General features: G+C 61.6%; 1 protein-coding gene across 5 annotated transcripts; it reads left to right on the forward strand.

The window, feature by feature from the left end:
• Positions 1-200: 200 nt before the first annotated feature.
• FMNL1 (formin like 1) lies at positions 201-19,898 on the forward strand. 5 transcript variants are annotated; one of them, XM_054088605.1, is made up of 28 exons: positions 201-397; positions 7,202-7,285; positions 7,542-7,625; positions 7,707-7,780; positions 8,400-8,483; positions 8,935-9,075; positions 9,916-10,041; positions 10,283-10,391; positions 10,700-10,776; positions 10,859-10,952; positions 11,283-11,357; positions 11,962-12,072; positions 12,159-12,308; positions 12,401-12,502; positions 12,616-12,847; positions 13,549-13,833; positions 13,936-14,057; positions 14,507-14,709; positions 15,166-15,400; positions 15,475-15,543; positions 15,655-15,735; positions 16,434-16,563; positions 16,673-16,836; positions 17,087-17,188; positions 17,457-17,549; positions 17,720-17,843; positions 18,110-18,201; positions 18,520-19,898. In XM_054088605.1, exons 1-27 carry the CDS (start codon positions 260-262, stop codon positions 18,199-18,201), a joined length of 3,381 nt encoding a protein of 1,126 aa, XP_053944580.1. In that variant the 5' UTR covers positions 201-259; the 3' UTR covers positions 18,520-19,898. The 5 variants fall into 5 exon arrangements, with proteins under 5 accessions (XP_053944580.1, XP_053944579.1, XP_053944583.1 ...); XM_054088604.1 differs by lacking the exon at positions 18,110-18,201; XM_054088608.1 differs by lacking the exon at positions 9,916-10,041 and having other exon boundaries at positions 7,542-7,780.
• Positions 19,899-20,186: the final 288 nt, after the last annotated feature.

Raw genomic sequence — 20,186 nt, forward strand, 5'->3', positions numbered from 1 at the left:
AAAATAATATAATGAAATAAAATAAAATAAAATGAAATGAAATGAAATGAAATAAAATAAAATAAAATAAAATACGTGGTAATCCCAGTGCAAAGAGCCCCCACCCCGCTCCGGTCGGGGGCAGCAGAGGAGGGCGGAGGCTCCGCGGGGGGGAGGGCAGGTGGGGGGGGCGCTGGCGGCGCTCCCTCCCGCGGGGCGGGGCCGGGGGGGGCGCACGGAGCGGAGCGGCTGCCGCGCATCCCGCATCCCCGGTCCCGGCATGGGGAACGCGGCCGGGGGCCTGGAGGGGCCGGGGGGGCGGCGGGAGCCCCGTCCGCAGGGAGCGCCCCCCGCCGCCCCCGCCCGGCAGCCGCGGCCCCGCAGCGCCGAGCTGGAGCGGCGCTTCCAGAGCGTCCTGGTGAGCGGGGTGGGGGGACTGGGGGGGGCCGCGCTGCGGGGACCCGCTCTGCTCCGGGGCGCGGACGGGTCCCCCGCATTGCGGGGGTCAGCGGGCTCAGGGGTGTCCCCCACATTGAGGGGGTCGGAGGGGTTCCCCACGTTGGGCGTCCCGCTGTATTGGGGGGATCACAGGTGTCCCCCACATCAGGGGGTCCCCCACATTGGGAGGGTCGGAGGGGTTCCCCACGTTGGGGGTCCCCCGATATTGGGGGGATCAGGGGAGCTCAGAGGTGTCCCCCACATCAGGGGGCTCAGGAGGCTCAGGGGTGTCCCCCACATCAGAGGTGTCCCCCACATTAGGGGGTCAGAGGGGTTCCCCACATTGGGGTTCCCACTATACTGGGGGGCTCAGGGGTCTTAGGGGTGTCCCTCACATCAGGGGGATCAGAGTGGTTCCCCACATTGGGGTTCCCCCTATATTGGGGGGATGGATCAGGGGATTCGGGGGTGTCCCTCACATCAGGGGGATCAGAGTGGTTCCCCACATTGGGGTTTCCCCTATATTGGGCGATCAGGGGGCTCGGAGGTGTCCCTCACATCAGAGGGTTCCCCCACATTGGGGGGGTCCCCCACATAAGGGGGTATCAGGTCTCTGCCACACTGTGGGGTGTTGGGGCTCCCCTGCATTGGGGGGGGGTCTCCCTATATTGGGGGAATCAGGGGCTCGGGGACTCCCCCTATATTAGGGGGGCAGGGGGTTCAGGCATGTCCCCCACATCAGGGGGTCCCCCCAGATTAGGGGGCTCAGGGGGACGCAGGGGAGTCCACTATATAAGGGGGTGTCAGGGCTCCCCTACAATGGGGGCTCAGGGGGGTCCCCCACATCAAAAGGTCCCCACCTCGGGGGGCTCCCCCACACTCCCCACACATAAGGGGGTGTCGGGGTCCCCTAACGCTGGGGGGGGGCCCTCACATCAGGGGGGTTGGGGATCCCCCTGCCTCAGAGGACTCAAGGAGCTCCCCGACATTGGGGGCACAGGAGGGCTCGAGGAGGTGGATTTTGGGGGCTCGGAGGGCTCCTCTGCCCCAGGGGGTTCCCACACATCACGGGGGGCTTGAAGGGAGAGGTTTTGGGGGCTCAGGGCTCCCCCACCTCGTCGGGGTTCAAGGGGAGCTCGAGGACAGAGATTTGGGGGGCTTGGAGGTTCCCCCATCTCGGAGGGCTTGGGGGGAGCACAGAGGATGGGGTCTGAGGGGGGCTTGAGGGTGAATTTTGGGGGTCACAGGGAGCACCCCGTGTCGGAAGGGGGGGCAAATCCTGCTGGCCGCTCCGTTAGCACCGGGACCGCTGCTGTCCGTACTATTATATCTTCATTATTTTAATGATTATCACAACATCCTCTCACCGTGTTCTATTTCTGATGTATTTTATCGTGATGGAGTTGATTATTTCCATCCATCGCTTTATTATTCACATGATTTCGGTTCTTATTGTCATAATTTAATTTATTATTTGTCATTATTTAAACTGTTCTATTTGTTATTCATAATATTTCTCCTCTCCGGGTCGGGGGGGTTCGGGGGGTCGAGGTGTCCCCGGCTGTGCCGCGGTGGCGGGGCTCGGAGGCGGCAGCGTGCCGCAGGCTGCAGATGTCAAACCACCTTCTCCTTCTCCCCGATGCCTTTTTTTTTTCCCAAGGAAAACCATCGGTGTTGCTCCCGGTTGTGGGATGATGCTGAAACCGCGCTCCGGTGGGGTGGCAGCTCCCTGAACCACTTGGAGCTGTGCTGGAGCAGATGCCACTCGCTCCTCTCTGTCCTTGAGCAATGCCGGCTGGCCGTGACCTTCATGCCGGGCGCAGTCCCACCACCGAGCCAGGACACTCCATCCCCTATCCCTGCCCTTCCCAAAAGCGCTCCGTGATGGAGAGTCAGGACATAAAAACGCTCCCGGGAACCCTGGGAGATGCAGCCCGTTTGCCGCACCCCGTGCCGGCGAGAGATCCCGGCAATGCTGGGGTCTCTCTGGTGGGATCCATCATCCCAACCTTCATAGAGTTTCTTTGGAAGCTTTTTCATCCCGTGGTGTTTATAGGAACGTTGCGTGGGAACGAGCATCGCGGCCGGAGCCGCTGCCGCTTCCCTGCTGCCGGCAGCCTCGGCTCGGCACAGCTTTGCCAGGTGGGGATCCGCATGGGATCCCCAAATCCCAAAGGATGGGGAGGTGGCTGTGCTGGGCAGACGACTCCCGGGTGCCGTGGTGGCAGGAGGGGACCTCGGGGTGCTGCGGGACCTCAGGAAACGGCGCCTTCCGCCTGGCTGGGTGGTGGCAGCTGGTGACCCTAAGCCAAAAACCACGCGGGCGAGGGCAAAGCGATGCTCCAGAGCCTCGCCACCACCTGAGCCTCCTCCATCCTGAGGGAAAGCCCTTGCCCAGGAGTTGGGGGGACCCAAGGGGTTGGCGTTTGGTCGGAAGGGAACTGGCTGTCTTGTGAAATCGGTGTCCCAATCTCGCTTCCTCCTTTCACAGGTTCCCTTCCCCCTTCGCACGGCCGGGAGGGCGGTGGGACCCCCGGGGGGATGGGGACGGACGATCCCTCCACCCTCACCCACCCTGACCACCTTCTTGGACTTGGGATTCCATTTGTCCGCCTCCTGAGCTTGGGATCGGTGATGGGGTGGGAGCTGATGGGGCGGGAATCTCCCCGTGGGGCATGATTTGGATCCGGCATGTTGTCACGGTTACGGTGACACCGTGAGGGCATGTACGTGCAAACCGGTTTTGGGTGGACATCCCAAACTGGGAGAGCTGGTGCAGCAAAGCCTGGCAGAAAGGCCAGTGGTGGAGTCTGGAGGCTCCAAACTCCCACCGGGAAGGGGATGGATAAACCCACCACGTGCCAAAACCCAGGGAATTCAGGTTTATTCCCCAAAAGTTGGCATCTTCCCAGCTAGGGCACTGTGGCAGATGCCACTTTGGCAGAGCAACGGGAGGGTTGTCCCAGTGCCAAGTGGTTTGGGTTGTTCCGAGGTGGTTGGTTGGGATGGAGCTGAGGAAGGGGGGCATCTTTGCTGCCAGGATGGGGATGTTCAGATGCTCCTGCTCAGAGCAGCTGGGGTTTCTTCTCCCATTGTCCATTGAGGTAGAAATTAGGAATAAATAAATGACATTGTGAGTCCAGGGTGCAGTGAAGGTGAAATGGCTGCGAGGGTTTGGCCGGAGCCTCGGAGGGTGTCTGATGGGGTCAGGGCTGCTCCAGCCGGGATGTTTTGCTGGCAAGGGCTCTGCTGCCGCTTCTCCCAGGACCTGGAAGAGAGCGTGGCAAACGTCACTGCTGCAGATGTTTGCAGATGTTTGCAGATGTGCTGTTGGCCCTGGTGGTGGGACCCGGTCACCAGCGAGCCCCGGTTGTGGGATTGGCCTCAGCTCAACCAGGAAAGAAAACCGGTGCTGGACTTTCTGCAGGATGCATCCTCGGGATGGGCCAGTTGGGAGCTATGGGGCTGCGGTGGGGTGTCCCCATGGGGTGTCACCACGGGAGGAAGGGAAGAGGAGGGTGAGCTGAAAACTGCTGTGCGAGGCTGGATCTGGCCCTGGGTGGATGAGGAGAGCATCGTGGTGTGAGGATCCCTCTCCCTGGCTGGATCTGGCCCTGGATGACCTAGGAGGACATCCTGGTGTGGGCAGGAGGATGAGTCTGGTGGCAATTGGGGTTGCTGGATGGGAGGTGCTGTAGGGCTGGGCATGCCCTGAACCCCCTTGGGTGGGAGCATCACGCTCCATGACCACGAGAAATGGGACATCCTGGGACTGGGATGGTCTTGGTGGTGTTAGTCCTTCTTGTGGTTGGTGAAAGCCTCTAAACCACCACCTCGAGGCTGCTTCGACCCTGTCCCTGTGGCAGGTAGGGTTGGTAGCCAGTGTCCAGACTGCGATGTTCTCCCATGCCACGTGCCACCAAAGCTTTCCATGGATGCGCATCCCCGATGTGTCCTGGAAACAATGCTCGTTGGGTTCAGCCCGGTTTTCACTCCGACCCCTCGGTGTTTTGCAGAGCAAACGCTTCCGTAAAGGTTGCTTCGAGATCTTTTGCGCTGGGGTTTGGTGCAGAGCGCAGCTCGGCTCGCGTGCGGAACAAAAGGGTGCCTGGCACTCAAAATAGCTCTGTTCCCCGCCACCAGCAGCCCCGGCGCTGCAGATGCTGTGAGATGAAAAGGTCTTTTCGTACCGGAAAATGATGTTTGTGCTGCTTCGCCTCCTCCCTGCTCTCGGTTTTAGGTGTTGCGTTAAGCCCAACTCAACCCCGCAGCGAACCCGCCCTGAGCTGGGGGGTCCAGGTGGCTGCACCCCAACAGATCATGCTACAATGGGGCCTCTTGTATCTCAGGAGGGTTGGAGAAGGACCTTTGGTGGCATCCCTTTGGCAGCGAGGTGGGCTGGGACGTTGCTGCAGGCTGAGAGGAGGGTGGGGAAGCCCCGAAACCAGCGTGAGACAAGGGTGCTGGATGACAGGAGGTGGAATATGGTTCTCCATGGCCATCCTTGTCCCTCAAGGATGAATAAGATGAAGTCCTTCCACTGTCACCTTCAGGGTGCTTGGCTGCTGCCCCACATCTCCCAGCAGGACCCACATCCCTTGCCCTGCCCCACACCTCCCCCAGCACCGGTTCCCCCAACCCCGGCAGGAAATGAGAACGGGTTTCTTCGCGCTGCTGGCTGATGATGGGGACCACAGCGGAGCCACTTCCTCCCCCCAGCACCACGTGCCCTCCTGGAGCTGTGGTGGGATGCAGCCACCACCCAGTTTGTACCAAACCGTGCCACATCCTGCCACCCTGCCCAGCCCTGTGGGGCTTGGTGGCAGAGCCACCTCCACAGGGACGTCCCAGCATCTCCTGCTCCACCTGCATCCCTGTGGCAGTGACCCCATGGGAGATCCTGTCCCATGCATGGTTGTATTTATTCCACGTCCCCGTGCATCATCCCTGGAAGAGGTGGTCTATGTGGTGGGTGCCGCTGTCCCCTCTTTGCTGGGGCACCTAAGGGATTGTCCCACTGAGGGTGCCACGGGTGCTGCCGGAGCCCTGGGTGGGGCTTTGGGATGTGTCCCTCTTGGCGCAGCCTTGTCCCTTGAGCTGATCCTCCTGGAGGGTCTTATCAGTCCCAGGGATGGCAGCTTGGGGACAACGGGGACAGGGCTTCCCGGCAAAGGGGGCATCCAGGCGCTGCTGCCACCTCGCCCATCCTGAGGCCCACTCGACAGCTCTGGTGCAGCCCCAGCAGCTTCACGTTGAGGCTGTTTTTGACCTCACAGACCCATTTGACCCTCCCTGCCCAGCTCTCCATGCTAGTTGTCCCCAAGCCACGTCCAGACGAGTGCTGGCTCTTCTCCACCCATGACTCCTGGCTTTGGCTTCTTGCAAAAGCAGCTTAACAGGTCCTCGGTGGAGGTGGGCACTGAGGTTTCTGCTCCTGCCTGCCACCGTGACACCTCTTCTCTTGGACCTTCTCCTCTGTGGGCAACCAAACCCCTATGAGATGCCTCTTCTCCAAGGATGTGGGTGTCCCATTGCATGCTTGCACTCCACATCACCATCCTCAACATCAGGAGACCCCAAATCCGGAGGTTAAGGGTGACTTGGGGCTCTGCATCACCTCCACGTGCCATCGTGCCAGCTTGCTTGAGTTCTCTGGGCAAGGAGCTACCTCAGCTCCTGCTTTTCCCCCAGGGACCAGATCCCCAAGAAACGGGTCTTTTGGGCAATTTGGTTGGCCGTGACCCGAACTGAGCTCCCAGCATGACCCAGGCCATGTTGGTGCCCTGTTAGAGGCTCTGCTGATCACCCTATGTTGCCCCCATCTGTCCCTGAGCACCCCAGAGGCAGGAGCTGCCCCCAGGGCCTCCTGGAGCCCCCGCTGTGGCGTGGAACGGTTTTGGCAGCCGACTTGTGCCGTTTGGAGAGCGGAAACCACGTCACGTCCTGCTGGGGTGGCCCCAGGGGGGGCAGCGGGGGACAGGGTTGTGCAACAGTGGCATGGAGGGACATGGTGACACTCAGGCCCTGACATCATGTCTCAAAAGAAACACTGATTTCACCAGTTGGGTTCATCACGCGCCCATGGGGGCACTTGGAGGTGGCCGTCACCCTCAAGTGGGTTCCTCAGCGATATCACCAGCCTGTGTCCCTGTCCCTCTGCTGGGGACAGGCGCCGGTCTGGCTGAGGCCTGGAGCATCATACGCTCATGACATGGATGGACTGGTCCAGTTTTTCCTCCTGTCCCCTGCTAATACCCCATGTTCTCCACCTCTGGGGCACCCAGGTGGGGATATAGCTGATAGGTCCATGGCTGGTGGGATGCTGACATGTTAGGGATGATGATGTCCCCATCCTCCCATTGGTGGGACCCCCGTGATGCCCAGATGAGGACAGGGCTGGTGGGTTGTTAACATCCTGGGGATGGTCCCCATCCTCTCACCAGTGGGACCTCTGGGGTGCCCAGGTGGGGACGTAGCTGATGAGTCCATGACTGGTGGGATGCTGACAGGCTAAGGATGGTGGTGTCCCCATTCTTCCACTGGTGGGACCTCTGCGATACCCAGGTGGGGACGTAGCTGATGGGTTCATGGTTGATGGGATGCTGACATCCTGGGGATGGTGATGTCCCCATCGTCCTGCCGGTGTTCCCAGCCTCCCCCTGATGTCCTCATCATCCCACTGCTGAGCAAGGACACCCGTTGGTGGGCGAGCTGGGGGTGCCACAGCCCTGGAGGGGTTGGTTTTTGGGAGTGATGCCCAACCTTGACACCCATTACCCTGCAGAACTCCATGAACCTGCCCCCCGACAAGATGCAGCTGCTCAACCAGTACGACAACGAGAAGAAGTGGGAGCTCGTCTGCGACCAGGTGAGGTCCAGGCATCACAATGTCCCCGGTGCTGTCCCTGTCCCCAAGCGCTGGCAGGCATCGACACGGCACGTGCCAAGTGCTGACATCCATCTCCGTTAGTGCGACTGCACCTTATTAACCTCATTAAATATTCATGTGCGACCATATGCAGCGCAGGGGTGGGGACAGGGACACGATGGCCACCACAGGGATGGTGGCATGTCCCCATGCCATGGTGGGTGGCCCAGTTTCAGCCTCTCTCCTGGGCTTGTAGGAGCGTTTCCAGGTGAAAAACCCACCGTCTGCCTACATCCAGAAGCTGAAGAGCTATTTGGACACGGGTGGTGTAAGCAGGAAGGTGAGGGCTCCCCCTTCCACCCCTTGTCCCCATCCTGGGTTGGACATGAGGACAGTGACAATGGCTCTCCTCGTCCTCCAGTTCAAGAGGCGAGTGCAGGAGTCGACGCAGGTGCTCCGGGAGCTGGAGATTTCCTTGAGGACCAACTACATCGGGTGAGGAAGGAGGACCTGAGGGTGTCCTTGTCACCCAGCTGCAACTGCTGTCCCCAGCATTGCTGGGGCAGGGACTGTCGTGTGGTGGCCTCTGGCTATGGAGGTGACAGTGGGATGTAGAGGCTGCTGGCCGCATCCTGCTCCTCCGGGGTGGCTTTGACAGGAGGACGCAGGTGCTGAAGCAGCCAGCTGTGCTGTAGGACCCTATTTTGGGTCTACCAGGTGGGCGCCAATCCGGTCCCGTGGGTCCCCTGGGCCCTCGTGGTGTGGTTGGTGCTGAGCTGAGGATGTCCATGGTCCCAACTCCCCGGTTCCCCTTGGGTGCCCTCGTGGTGTGGTGGTTCCTGAGCCATGGGTGGCCATGGTCCCACCATGCAGGGCTGGGCTGTCCTGTCGTGATGGCAGTGGCGGTAGTAGAGGCCACAGACTGTGTCCTGTGGCCATCAAGAGCCAAGGTCACCATAGCACCCACCTGCCTTGGTGAGGTGGTGCCACCTTGTGTCCCCAGCATGTCTCACCCTCACTGAGAACCTCTGGCAGGGGTTGATGCTGCTGGGCGGGGGGAGAAAGGAGGTTGATGAGGGCTGGTGGAGCCCCCCCTAACCACCTGCATCCCCAGGTGGGTCCAGGAGTTCCTCAACGAGGAGAACAAGGGGCTGGATGTGCTGCTGGAGTACCTTGCCTTCGCCCAGTGCTCTGTCGCGTATGTCCCCAGCTTGTCCGCTTTCCCAGGGTGCTCCGTCCCCAAGGGTGGGATCAGCTCCCCCTGGGACTTGGAGGGGCTGGAGGGTCTTGGGGTGGGGTGGGCTGCTCTTCCCCATCATTGGAGTGGTGGAGTTGAGGATGCTCCGTGGCTGGAGTGGAGCAAAGCAACCTCAACACTTCTGTGCCCACATTCTCAGGGAGGTGGTAGAAGCCCCATCCCTGGAGGGGTTCAAGGCCAGGTTGGATGGGGCTTGGAGCAACTGGATCCAGTGGGAGATGTCCCTGTCCAACTTGACCCAGAGGGTTGGAACTGGATGACCTTCATGGTCTCTTCCATCCCAAACCGTTCCATGAGTCTATGATCCCCAGCCCTGAGGACCCCGGAGGGGCACCTGCCCGTGTCGATGTGGGCACATCTCACCCGTCCTTGTGTCCCCATGGGCCACCAGGTACGACATGGAGAGTGCCGAGAACGGCAGCCCAGGCTCTGACAAGGGCAAGGTCCTGGAGCAGTCGCTGGAGGACCTGAGCAAAAGCAACTCCTCATCGCCCACCCAGGGCGCCTCCAAAATGCGACACCTCACCGTCAGGTAACGCGTGGTCCCGTGTCCCCACCCTGTCCCTGCGCTCTGCCTCGCTGCACCCCCGGCTGCGCTGTGCTCGGAGAGGGGCTCGGTGGGGACACGCAAGCCTGGTCCTAGAAACGAGTCCCCAGCGCTGGTTTGGGGGGGACAAAGCCACAGCCTGGTCCTAAAAACAGGTCTCCAGTGCTGGTTTGGAGGGGACAAAGCCACGTCCCCACGCGTGTGCACCTGCCAGGAGCTGGGCTGGCTCAGCGCCCCAGGCTGCTGCCACCCACCCTCAAGAGATGCTCTGGAGAGAACTCATAAATAAGCAGAAATTGGAGATGCTTGAGGTTTTGGGGGAGCGAAATCGCCCCCCCTGGGTCCAAACTGGGATGGAGGAACGGGCCTGCGTCCCCCGAGCTGGTGGCCGGTGGCTCTTGCTTGGTGTCCCTCGCCTCGCAGCCCCTTCTAACCCCGCTCTTCTCTTGCACGCTGCCGGGGACGCGCTGACGGTAGGTGATGGGGCCGGGGCGCTGGCGTGACGGGGACCCCACTGCGGGCACCGGCGTTGGGGACGGTGCCTTTGGCACGTCCGCGGTGGGCAGGGGGGGTCCCAGGGGACACCCCGCCGCGGTCACCCCGGGAGCCGTAACGTGGCACCTTTGGGGACCGCGGGGGTCCCTCGCCACCTGCCAGCAGCTCCGGAGGAGCCCGGGTGTCCCCAGCAGCCGCAGGGACAGGTCAGGAGTGATGTGGCATCTGCGGGGGTCCCAGCCCTCGTGTCCCCACCTGTGTCCCCAAGCTGGGTGTCCCGCGGGAGCTCCGTTTCTCCCTCCTGTCCTGCAGGCTCTAACGCACCTCCAGCTGCTGCCTCTCGAACCAGTACATCCACACCCTCCTCCGCCACGTCCACCCCAGCGTCCCCTGCGGCGCCCCGGGCAGCGATGGGGACAGTAGCCCCAGGTCACCCGGTGCCTCCTGCCCGCCCCGGTGAGCCTCCGCGACCACCCGGGCCACCCATCTCCATCCCACCCCACCATCACACCACCACCTCCAGGGCTTGTAGACGGGGATGGACGCTGGGGGGTGTCTCTCATGGGGTCGCGACCGCCTGGGTCCCCTGGTGTCCCCACCACGGCTGCCACCCCCCGTGCGCTGCCCCCTCCCTGCTTGCGCTGCGCCCTCCCCGCCGCCCCCCGGCCCCCGCTCAGACGCCCTCTCGCCCACCCAGGTTGAACCCCTCGCACAGCAGGAAGGCGCTGAGGAACTCCCGCCTCGTCAGCCAGAAGGACGACGTCCACCTCTGCATCATGTGTCTCCGCGCCATCATGAACTACCAGGTGGGAGAGGGCCCACCTGGGGCACCCCAAAAGTCTCCAGTCCCTGTGGTCTTCAGGGTAAAGGTTTGGGGTGGGACCCTTTCTCCATCCCATTGCTCCGAGTTGTCTTCACTCAATGGGAGACTATTGTGTCCCCAAGGGCTTCTAAGCCACCGTACTGTCCCTTGTGGTGGCTTCTGAGCTGCTATGCTGTTCTCAACCTCATGTCTGGTGGGGACGTAGTATGAGCATGTCCCAAGGTCCTGGAGCACCCCTGGGGTGGGGACAGGAGGACACACAACCCCATTAATGCTTCATTCCCACCCAAGTCTGGCTTCAGCCTGGTGATGAACCACCCAGCCTGCGTCAACGAGATCACCCTGAGCCTCAACAACAAGAACGCCAGGTAGGACCCGTCCCTGTCACCCATCTCCTGTCCCCTCGCCCACCCCACAGCACTGACCCCCTCACACCTTGTGTCTCGGCAGGACCAAGGCGCTGGTGCTGGAGCTGCTGGCTGCTGTCTGCCTGGTCCGAGGTGGCCACGACATCATCCTGGCCGCCTTCGACAACTTCAAGGAGGTGAGTCCCCAGCAGGGGCGTGCGGTCCCCACTCTGACACCCATGCTCTGGTTGGGTTCGTGCCTCAGTTTCCCTGAGGGCAGAGCTCTGCATCATCAGTCCGTTGTCCATCCTGAAAATGCCCTTCATGTGACTTGGTTGGGGATACTCCAGCCGCTCGCCTTGGTGTCCCCATGCCAGCATGTGTCCCCAGGGCCATGTCCCAGCTGGACTGGGCACCAGGCAGGGCTGGGATGGTGTCACTGTTGGGTTCCTCCTGCCCTGCCACCCACCCTGGGTGCCCACCCTGGTTGTGTCCCTCCTGGTCCTCAGTCCTTGCTCCCACCCCAGGTCTGCGGGGAGAAGAACCGCTTCGAGAAGCTGATGGAGTATTTCCGAAATGACGACACCAACATCGACTTCATGGTGAGCAGCTGGTGAGGCCGGTGCTCTGCTGTCCCCAGGGCACCGTGTCCCCAAGGTTTGCCAAAGCCACCAGGCCGTCCCTGGGGTACCACATCCCAAAGGCTGTCAAGCCGTTGTGCTGTCTCCAGGGCTTTTTGTCACCAGGAGCTGCTGGTCCATCCCCAGGGTTTTGCATCCCAAGGGCTGTCAAGCCACCATGTTGTCCCCAAACCATTGTGTCCCTAGGCGTTACTGAGCCACCATGCTGTCCCCCGGTCATCGTGTCCCCAAGTGCTGCTGAGCCCCTGTGCTGTCCCCAAACCGTCATGTCCCCAGTGGCTGGTGAGCCACCATGCTGTCCCCAAACCATCATGTTCCCAAGCCATTGTGTCCCCATGGGCTACTGAGCCACCGTGCTGTCTGCAGGGCTTCATGTCCCCAAGTGCTGCTGAGCCATCAGACCTTCCCCAGGTCCCCACACCCCCAGGGCTGTGACACCACCATGCATTCCCCAGGGACGCTGCGTCCCTGAGGGCCACCGATCCACTGCACAGTCCCCAAGGCACCATGTCCCCAAGGACTCCTGGGCCACCATGCCCGCGCTGAGCCTGTGCCCGTCCCGCAGGTGGCCTGCATGCAGTTCATCAACATCGTGGTGCACTCGGTGGAGAACATGAACTTCCGCGTCTTCCTGCAGTACGAGTTCACCCACCTGGGGCTGGACAACTACCTGGAGGTGGGTGATCCTGCACTGCCTCGGTGCTGAGCTCCTGATGCCGGGTGGGTGCTGCGGGGGGTGACCACCGGCTGTCCCCTTGGCAGAGCCTCCGCCTCACCGAGAGCGACAAGCTGCAGGTGCAGATCCAAGCCTACCTGGACAACGTCTTTGACGTGGGAGCCATGCTGGAGGACTCGGAGACCAAGACGGCCGTGCTGGAGCACATGGAGGAGCTGCAGGAGCACGTCAACCAGGTGGGACGTGGGCGTGTGGGCAGGAGCTGCTGACGCAGGCTGTGAGGGAAGGACGGGGATGGGGCTGAGCGACATCGCCTCGTCCTCCGCAGTTGACGGAGAAGCTGCAGGATGCGGAGAACGACTCCATGGCCAAGATAGCGGAGCTGGAGAAGCAGCTGAGCCAGGCGCGGCGAGAGCTGGAGGCACTGCGGGTGAGCACCCATGGGCGCTGCGGTGCTGCAGGAAGGGATGGGTGCTGGTGGAACCGGGGATTTGGGGGTGCAAGGGGGACACCGGTGACGTGCTGCGGCTTGTCACCCTGCAGGAGCAGCTGAGCCCACCGCGGCCACCCAGCCCGCCAGCCCTGCAGCCTCAGGAATGTTACCGGCTGGCGCTGGAGCGACGGCTGGCGGAGCTGGAGGAGAAGGGATTGGTGCAGATCCTGCGTGGGCCTGATGGAGATGTCGCCATCGAAATTGTCCCTGTCGTCATAGAAACTCCGGCAGCCCCCGTGGTTACTGGAGAGGCCACCACCACCGGCACTGCCACCGGCACAGGTACCAGGGGTGTGCGGGGAAGGTGGCAGCCCGTGATGTCCCCTTCCTGGTGCGGATGCTCAGTGCAGAGGGGTGGCAGCATGTGTGGGGCAGGGAAACTGAGGCAGGGATGTGGGGATCATAGAGTCATGGAATGGTTTAGGTTGAGGGGACCTCAAAACCCATCCAGTTCCACGCCCTGCCTTGGGCAGGGACATCTCCCACTGGATCCGGTTGCTCCAAGCCCCATCCAACCTGGCCTTGAATACCTCCAGGGATGGGGCAGCCATGGCTTCTCTGGGTGCCTCACCAGGGCGTCCCCATCCTCATCATGAAGAATTTCTTTCTAATATCTAATGTAAATCTTCCCCCCTGTAATTTAAAGCCATTCCCCCTCGTCCCATCACTCCAGGCCCTTGGAAAGAGCCCCTCCCCAGCTTTCCCGCAGCCCCTTTCAGTGCTGGAAGCTGACTCGTTCCAGCAGTTCCGGAATCCCCAACATAAGAAGGACATGGATCTGTTGGAGCGAGTCCAGAGGAGGCCATGGAGATGATCCAAGGGGTGGAGCACCTCCCGTACGAGGACAGGCTGGGAGAGATGGGGTCATTCCGCCTGACGGGATGTGCCCAGGGACACGAAGTCACTTGGTGGCAGAGGAGCTGAGGGGGTGGCACCGTGTCCTGCTGTGCCACCATCTCACCCACATCTTCTTTCCATTGCAGATGCTCCATCTCCGTCTTCCCCCTCAGCGCCCGTCCCCCCTCCTCCACCCCCTCCACCTCCTCCACCTCTGCCGGGGGCTGAGCCCGTCCCCCCGCCACCCCCCGCGCCCCCACTGCCCGCGGGCACCGTCCCACCCCCGGCTCCTCCACTCCCCGGTGCCCAAGTGCCACCTCCACCACCGCTGGGGGGACCGGGGGCACCCCCACCGCCCCCTCCACCACCTCCACCGCTCGGTGGGGACCCCCCGGCTGGGCCAGGTGCTCCTCCTGCTGCCAGCGGTGCAGGTGAGTGTGACCGTCGCCCGGGCGAGGGCTGGGGACACCCTGGGGTGGGATTGGGACTCCCCCAACCTCGTGACGTGTCCTCCCATCCCTGTCACCTCACAGTGAAGGTGAAGAAGCCGATCCAGACCAAGTTCCGCATGCCTGTCTTCAACTGGGTGGCACTGAAGCCGAGCCAAATCGATGGCACCGTCTTCAACGAGCTCAACGATGAGAAGGTGCTGCAGGTGAGGACACGGGGGGTCCTGGAGGGCCTGGGCGCAGGGTGTTTGGCTGGGCCACCAACCCAGTCCGTGCTGCGCCCACGCTGAAGTTGCCCACCTTGCGTCCATCTGTGGTGTCACATGGCTGCTAGAGGAGCTGGAGGTCAGAGCAGCTCCTTGATGCCGTGGAGAGGGACATCATGGGATCTGCCATGCTTCTCCTGTCACTCTTTGTCCCCTCAACTTGTCCTTATTCCCTTTCTCCTTCATCCTCACATCTTGTCCATATCTTCTTCCTCAATTTTGTCCTCTGGTCCCCTCAACCATCCCTTTGCCCCATCTTAACCCCTTCAACTTGGCCCTATCTTCATCCTCTTGCCCTTTTCTCCCTTGTCCCGGTCCTCTGGCCCCGTCCTCATTGCTGATGTCCTGCATCACGTCCCCGCTGTGCCCTCAGCCCTGTCTCCCCGCAGGAGCTGGACATGAGTGACTTTGAAGAGCACTTCAAGACCAAGGCACAAGGTCCCAGCTTGGACATCAGTGCCCTCAAGGTGAAGGCCACTCAGAAGGCTCCCAGCAAGGTCACCCTCATGGAATCCAACAGAGCCAAGAACCTGGCCATCACCCTCCGCAAGGGTGGCCGCAGCATCCAGGACATCTGCACGGCCATTGAGACGTGAGTGTCCCCTCTTTGGTGAGAGCAGGTGGGGAGAAGGTGGGGTGTGAGCCCAGTTGTGTTGAGGGCTTGGGATGGCAGAAAGTGCAGGAGATATGGGGATTGAGGGATCCAAGGACCAGATATGGAGATGGAGGGATGTAGGAATCAGGTACGGAGAAATGGAAGGATGCAGGGGTCAGATGTGGAGATGGAAGGATGCAGGGATCGGATGTGGGCGTGGAAGGATGCAGGGGTTGGATGTGGAGGTGGAAGGATGCAGGGATCGGATGTGGAGGTGGAAGGATGCAGGAATCGGATGTGGAGGGATATGAGGACCAGCTGTGAGGATGAAGGGAAGATGGGAACCAGCCATGGAGATGGAAGGATGTGGGGACAGAGGAAGATGGGAACCAGCCATGGGTGATGGGACGTTCTGCAGGGTCTGACTGCGCTGGGGGTCTCCACCACCCGCAGATATGACCAGCAAGCCCTGAGTCTTGACTTTCTGGAACTGCTGCTGCGCTTCCTTCCTACTGAGTATGAGCGGACACTCATTGGGAAGTTTGAGCGGGAGCAGAAGCCGCTAGAGGAGCTCTCAGACGAGGACCAGTTCATGATCCGCTTCAGCAAGATCCCGCGCCTGGCCGAGCGCATGAACGTCATGATCTTCCTGGGCAACTTCAATGACACGGCGCAGCTGCTGATGCCGGTGGGTGCTGGGGGACACGGGATGGCCGTGGGTGGCTTCCGCAGGGAGACTGACGCTTCTCCTCCCACCTGCAGCAACTCAACGCCATCATCGCCGCCTCCATGTCCCTCAAGGCCTCCAGCAAACTGCGCAACATCCTCGAGGTGAGGACCTTGGGGTGCAATGGGGGGATGTTGGGATGGGATGGGCGCACCCTCACCCCAAGGTGCCCCATCCGCGCGGGGTTGCGTCCCTGAGCTGCTGTGTCTCCGCAGATTGTCCTGGCCTTTGGGAACTACATGAACAGCAGCAAGCGTGGGGCAGCCTACGGCTTCCGGCTGCAGAGCCTCGACGCGGTAGGGTGGGCGTGGGGACACTGACCACCCGGGGACTCCTGGGGAGGGACACCGGGACCGGCTGGAGGGTCTTGGGAACCTGCTGTGGGGATGGAGGGATGCAGGGACCATCCAGAAGGTTTGGAGAGGCATAGGGAGCAGCTATAGGGGTGCAGAGAGCAGTCGTATGGATGGAGGGACAAAGGAATCAGCTGTGGGAATAGAGGGATGAAAAGGCCACCTATAGAGCTGGAGGAGGGTGAGGAGCAGCTGAAGGGATGGAGATACTCAGGAACTGGCAGTGGGATTGGAAGGATGCAGAGAACAGATATGGTGAGACTGAGGGATGCAGGGACCATCCATGGGGATGGAGGGATGCAGGGACCATCTATGGGGATGGAGGGATGCAGGATCAGCTGTGGGGATGGAGGGATGCAGTATCAACCGTGGGGATGGAGGGATGCAGGATCAGCTGTGGGGATGGAGGGATGCAGGGACCATCTATGGGGATGGAGTGATGCAGGATCAGCTGTGGGGATGGAGGGATGCAGGGACCATCTATGGGGATGGAGGGATGCAGTATCAACCGTGGGGATGGAGGGATGCAGGATCAGCCGTGGAGGTTGAGGGATGCAGGATCAGCCGTGGGGGTGAGGGGCCACCAGAGCTTGCCCTGAGCAGAGGAGCAGTGGGTTGGGGCTGACCCCACTCTCTCTCAGCTGCTGGAGATGAAGTCGACGGACCGCAAGCAAACGCTGCTGCACTACCTGGTGCGGGTGATCGCGGAGAAGTACCCCGAGCTCACCGGCTTCCACACGGAGCTGCATTTCCTCGACAAGGCGGGTGCAGGTAGTGCCCGCGGAACTGGTCTGGGGTCATGGCAGGCTGCAGCCCCGGCGCAGGGGCTCTCAGAGCCTGCCCTGACCCCGGTGCTGGGCACCGCTCACCCTCTCCACAGTGTCCCTGGACAGCGTGTTACAGGACGTGCGGAGCCTGCAGCAGGGCATGGAGCTGACCCGAAAGGAATTCATGCGGCAGGACGACAGCCCCGTGCTCAAGGAGTTCCTCAAGGTCAACTCAGAGGTGATGGAGAAGCTGCAGGCTGACAGCAAAACCGCCAAGGTGGGTGCTGGGGGTAGTGCGAGGTCACGAGACAGGATTGGAACCCCATTCCTGTATGGAGGCACCCCAGGCTGCCCTCTGCTCACACTTCTGCACCACAGGAGAGGCTCCAGGTTGAGGTGTGGGTCCAGCAGGAGCTGGGGGGATGTGGAGGGGGATGCCAAGGTGGGAGAGGCTGGAAGGAGGCAGTGAGCAATGAGGTGCTGCTGCCGAGCCCCAGCGCCCCGGCTTGGGGTGTCTCTGCCCGCAGGAGGCGTACGAGTCGGCTGTGGAGTACTTTGGAGAGAACCCCAAGACCAGTCCCCCCACCACCTTCTTCCCCGTCTTCATGCGCTTCATCAGAGCCTACAAGGTAGGAGGGGTCGGGATGTGCCCTCTGGGGGACGGGAGGGGATGTGGGGGCGCAGGAGGGCCTGACCCCCACTTTTGGGGTAACCAGCAAAAGCCACCCACGAGGCTGGGGTCTCGTGGGGCAGATGGAGCCCAGGGCTCAGCGCCGCCCTTCAGGGAGGTGAGAGATGCTGAAGTTGGGGCGAGCGAGGAGATTGCGAGGGGAGGAGAGGGTGCGGTGCTCCTCAGAACCCCTCTGGCTCAGCACACCCTCCCTGCTCTCTCCCAAGAAAGCAGAGCAGGACATCGAGCTGTGGAAGAAACAAGAGGCCGCGGTCAAAGAGGCAGAATCCGGCTCCCCCAGCAACGAGGAGCAGCCTGAGGTGAGGATGTCCCTCATGTCTTGTCCCCGTGGGGCCGCTGCGTAGTGGCAAAGGGCGAAGTGGGTCCTGGGGAGGGTGAGCTGTGTGTGTGGCACAGATGGAGGCACCCCATCTCCATTGGGGTGCGGTGGGAGGCCACGCCGTTCACCCCGTGCTGTCCCCAACCGCAGCTGCCCACCCAGAAAGCCAAGCGGCAGCAGATGGACATGATTGCCGAGCTGAAGAAGAAGCAGATGGTGAAGGAGCCGCTCATCTATGAAGGAAAAGATGGAGCCATCGAGGACATTATTTCAGGTGAGAGATCATCCCAGGAGAGCATCTGAGCATCCCACCCGCAGCAGACCCGGCCCTCGGTGATGGGGGGGCTGCGTGGGATTGTCCCAACCAGGAGCTGCAGAGCCACCAAGCCCCATGACGTGACCCAAACCCACCTCTAGCATCTTCCCATCCCACGCAGCCAAGCTGTTGAGTGCTCTCTGCTGTGTCTCATAGCTCTTCCTCTTCTGCTTCTTCCTCCTCCCTCTTCCTCCTCCTTGCTCTCTCTGGATTGCTCTGCTCAGCTCTGAAAACTGTTCCTTTCACGGCTCGGACGGGCAAGCGCTCGTCCCGGCTCTTCTGCGACGTGAGCTTCAATGAGGAGAGTCCTCTGTAGGTAACGTGGGGCGGACGGGCTCGGGGCGAGAGCACGGCGCAGGCGGGGGCTGCCAGACTTTGCCTCCCTCTTGGGCTGCACGGTGGATCGGCCAAACTCTGCCCCAGACTCAAAGCCACCCCTGGGGCACCCCAGCCCCACGGCATGGTGCTGGGCTCCTCAAGAGCCGAGGGAGGAGGGGGTCCCTACACTGTTGGCAGCTGCTGCTCCTCCTGTCTCTGCGTGGTTGGCGTCTCCCGCGCATCCTCCTACCCAGCCCGGGGGCTCCTGGGCGGATGGGTGCCTGGCTCCCAGCCTCCGCGCTTTCTCCCACTGCAGATCTGCGGAACAACCCTTACCGGCGCGCAGACAAGGGCCGCAGCAGCGCCAAGAAACGGGCTGCGGGGCAGAGCCTACAGGCGACGCCGGACATCTCGCTGTGACTGGTGTGGGCCCCACGGCCGCCAGGACCAGGGCAGGACCATCCTCCCACCACAGATGGGACCACAGGACATCAGCCCGCTGGCTCAGGACAACCCAGGGTGGAGGGCAGTGCCTGCTCCCAGCTGCTCCAGCCGCTTAGCGTGCCGGCTCCCACCCTGCATGCCCGTGGGTCCGGCACAGGGATGCCCCAGCGCTTGCTTAGCGATGCCTCCGAGCTCCTCTCCTCCAGGCTGGCAGGGCTGGGGGATCCCCCTGGGGACGGGCAGGGAGGGGCGAGCACAGAATGGGCTCCAACTTGTCCTGGAAGGAGAAGAGGAGCCACCCCAGCCCCACCGCGGAACTGCTCCCCTGCACAGCCATCCCAGGGCCAGCCCTGGCGCTACCATGCCGTGCTCTTCAGCTTGCTGGTGCCTTCGATTTCCCACCAGCCCTTGGAGAGCCGTGTTCTCATCCACTGCAGAGCAAGCGGGCACGGGCTGTGCCTCTTTTGTGCTGCAAAAATCCCACCCTGGGCACTCCCCGGACCCCAGGAGATGGCAGGGGTGCTATTTTACAGCGATTTTATATGTCTTCCTTAAAAGCTCTGTGCGCTATGGTAGCAGGGACTGGAACACCCAGACACAGGGTCTTATCAGGATCCTAAAGCTCCTCTGAGCCTGTTCCTCACTGCAGGGGAGGCTCTGCAGCTGCGACCACCAGCAGCCGAGTCAAGGATTTGCCATCCTAACTCTGGTATCCAACTGCCCTCCTGCATCCCAGCATCCGCGGCCGGGGCTGGAGCCTCTCTGAACCAGCAGTGACCGTCGGCGCTGGGGGAGCACGAGGCTGCTCCGCGTTGGCCGGCAGCCGCAGGATGCGGGATGCAGCGGGTGCTAAGCATCCTCTGCCTCTGCAGCACCCTGAGCGCTGCAGCAGCCTCCGCGTAAAGCACTGGATGTCGTTCCTCCCCTGCTGCTGCTGAGTAAATCTCACCCGGGCACTGTCACCATTAACCTGTTTAAAGCATCTCCTTCGTTTTGGCCCAGGGCGCGTCCTCGCTGCACGCCCGAGCGGCCGCTGCTTCTGCTGTAATTACAGCGCTAAGCGCCAGCTTGGCTCCGTATCGCACACACGCTCGACGGGGAGGGACGGGAAATGAATGTGTAACTTATAAATGCCTTTAAGCCAGAAATGTAAAACATTAACTGCTAATTTGTATACATTATTTTTATATACAGAAGGCCTGTTTAATCTAAAGCAGAACTGGTAATAAAACTACTCTTAAGGATAACGAACTCAGCTGTGAGGAGTGAAGCTTTGCATGGCGGCGATGTTGGGAGGGATGGAGGGATCATAAAATTGTAGGATGATTTGGAAGGGACCTCAAAGCCCATCTAGTCCCACCCCCACAGCAGGGACACCTCCCACTGGATCCGGTTGCTCCAAGCCCCATCCAACCTGGCCTTGAACCCCTCCAGGGATGGGGCAGCCACCACTGCTCTGGGCAACCTGGGCCAGGGCCTGAAGAGCAAAACATTTCTCCCTAAGATCTCATCTCAATGTTCCCTCTTTCAGCTCAAAAC

This window comes from Cuculus canorus, chromosome 25 (assembly GCF_017976375.1).
Source record: "Cuculus canorus isolate bCucCan1 chromosome 25, bCucCan1.pri, whole genome shotgun sequence".
NCBI classification, from domain to species: Eukaryota; Metazoa; Chordata; class Aves; order Cuculiformes; family Cuculidae; genus Cuculus; species Cuculus canorus.

Excerpts from the sequence above, each read along its gene's own strand:
- FMNL1 (XM_054088604.1), top strand. The coding sequence starts at position 260 with ATGGGGAACGCGGCCGGGGGCCTGGAGGGGCCGGGGGGGCGGCGGGAG. Across the intron at positions 9,076-9,915 it reads ATGCGACACCTCACCGTCAG|CTGCTGCCTCTCGAACCAGT; the intron begins GTAACGCGTGGT and ends ACGCACCTCCAG. Across the intron at positions 12,309-12,400 it reads TGCAGGAGCACGTCAACCAG|TTGACGGAGAAGCTGCAGGA; the intron begins GTGGGACGTGGG and ends CGTCCTCCGCAG.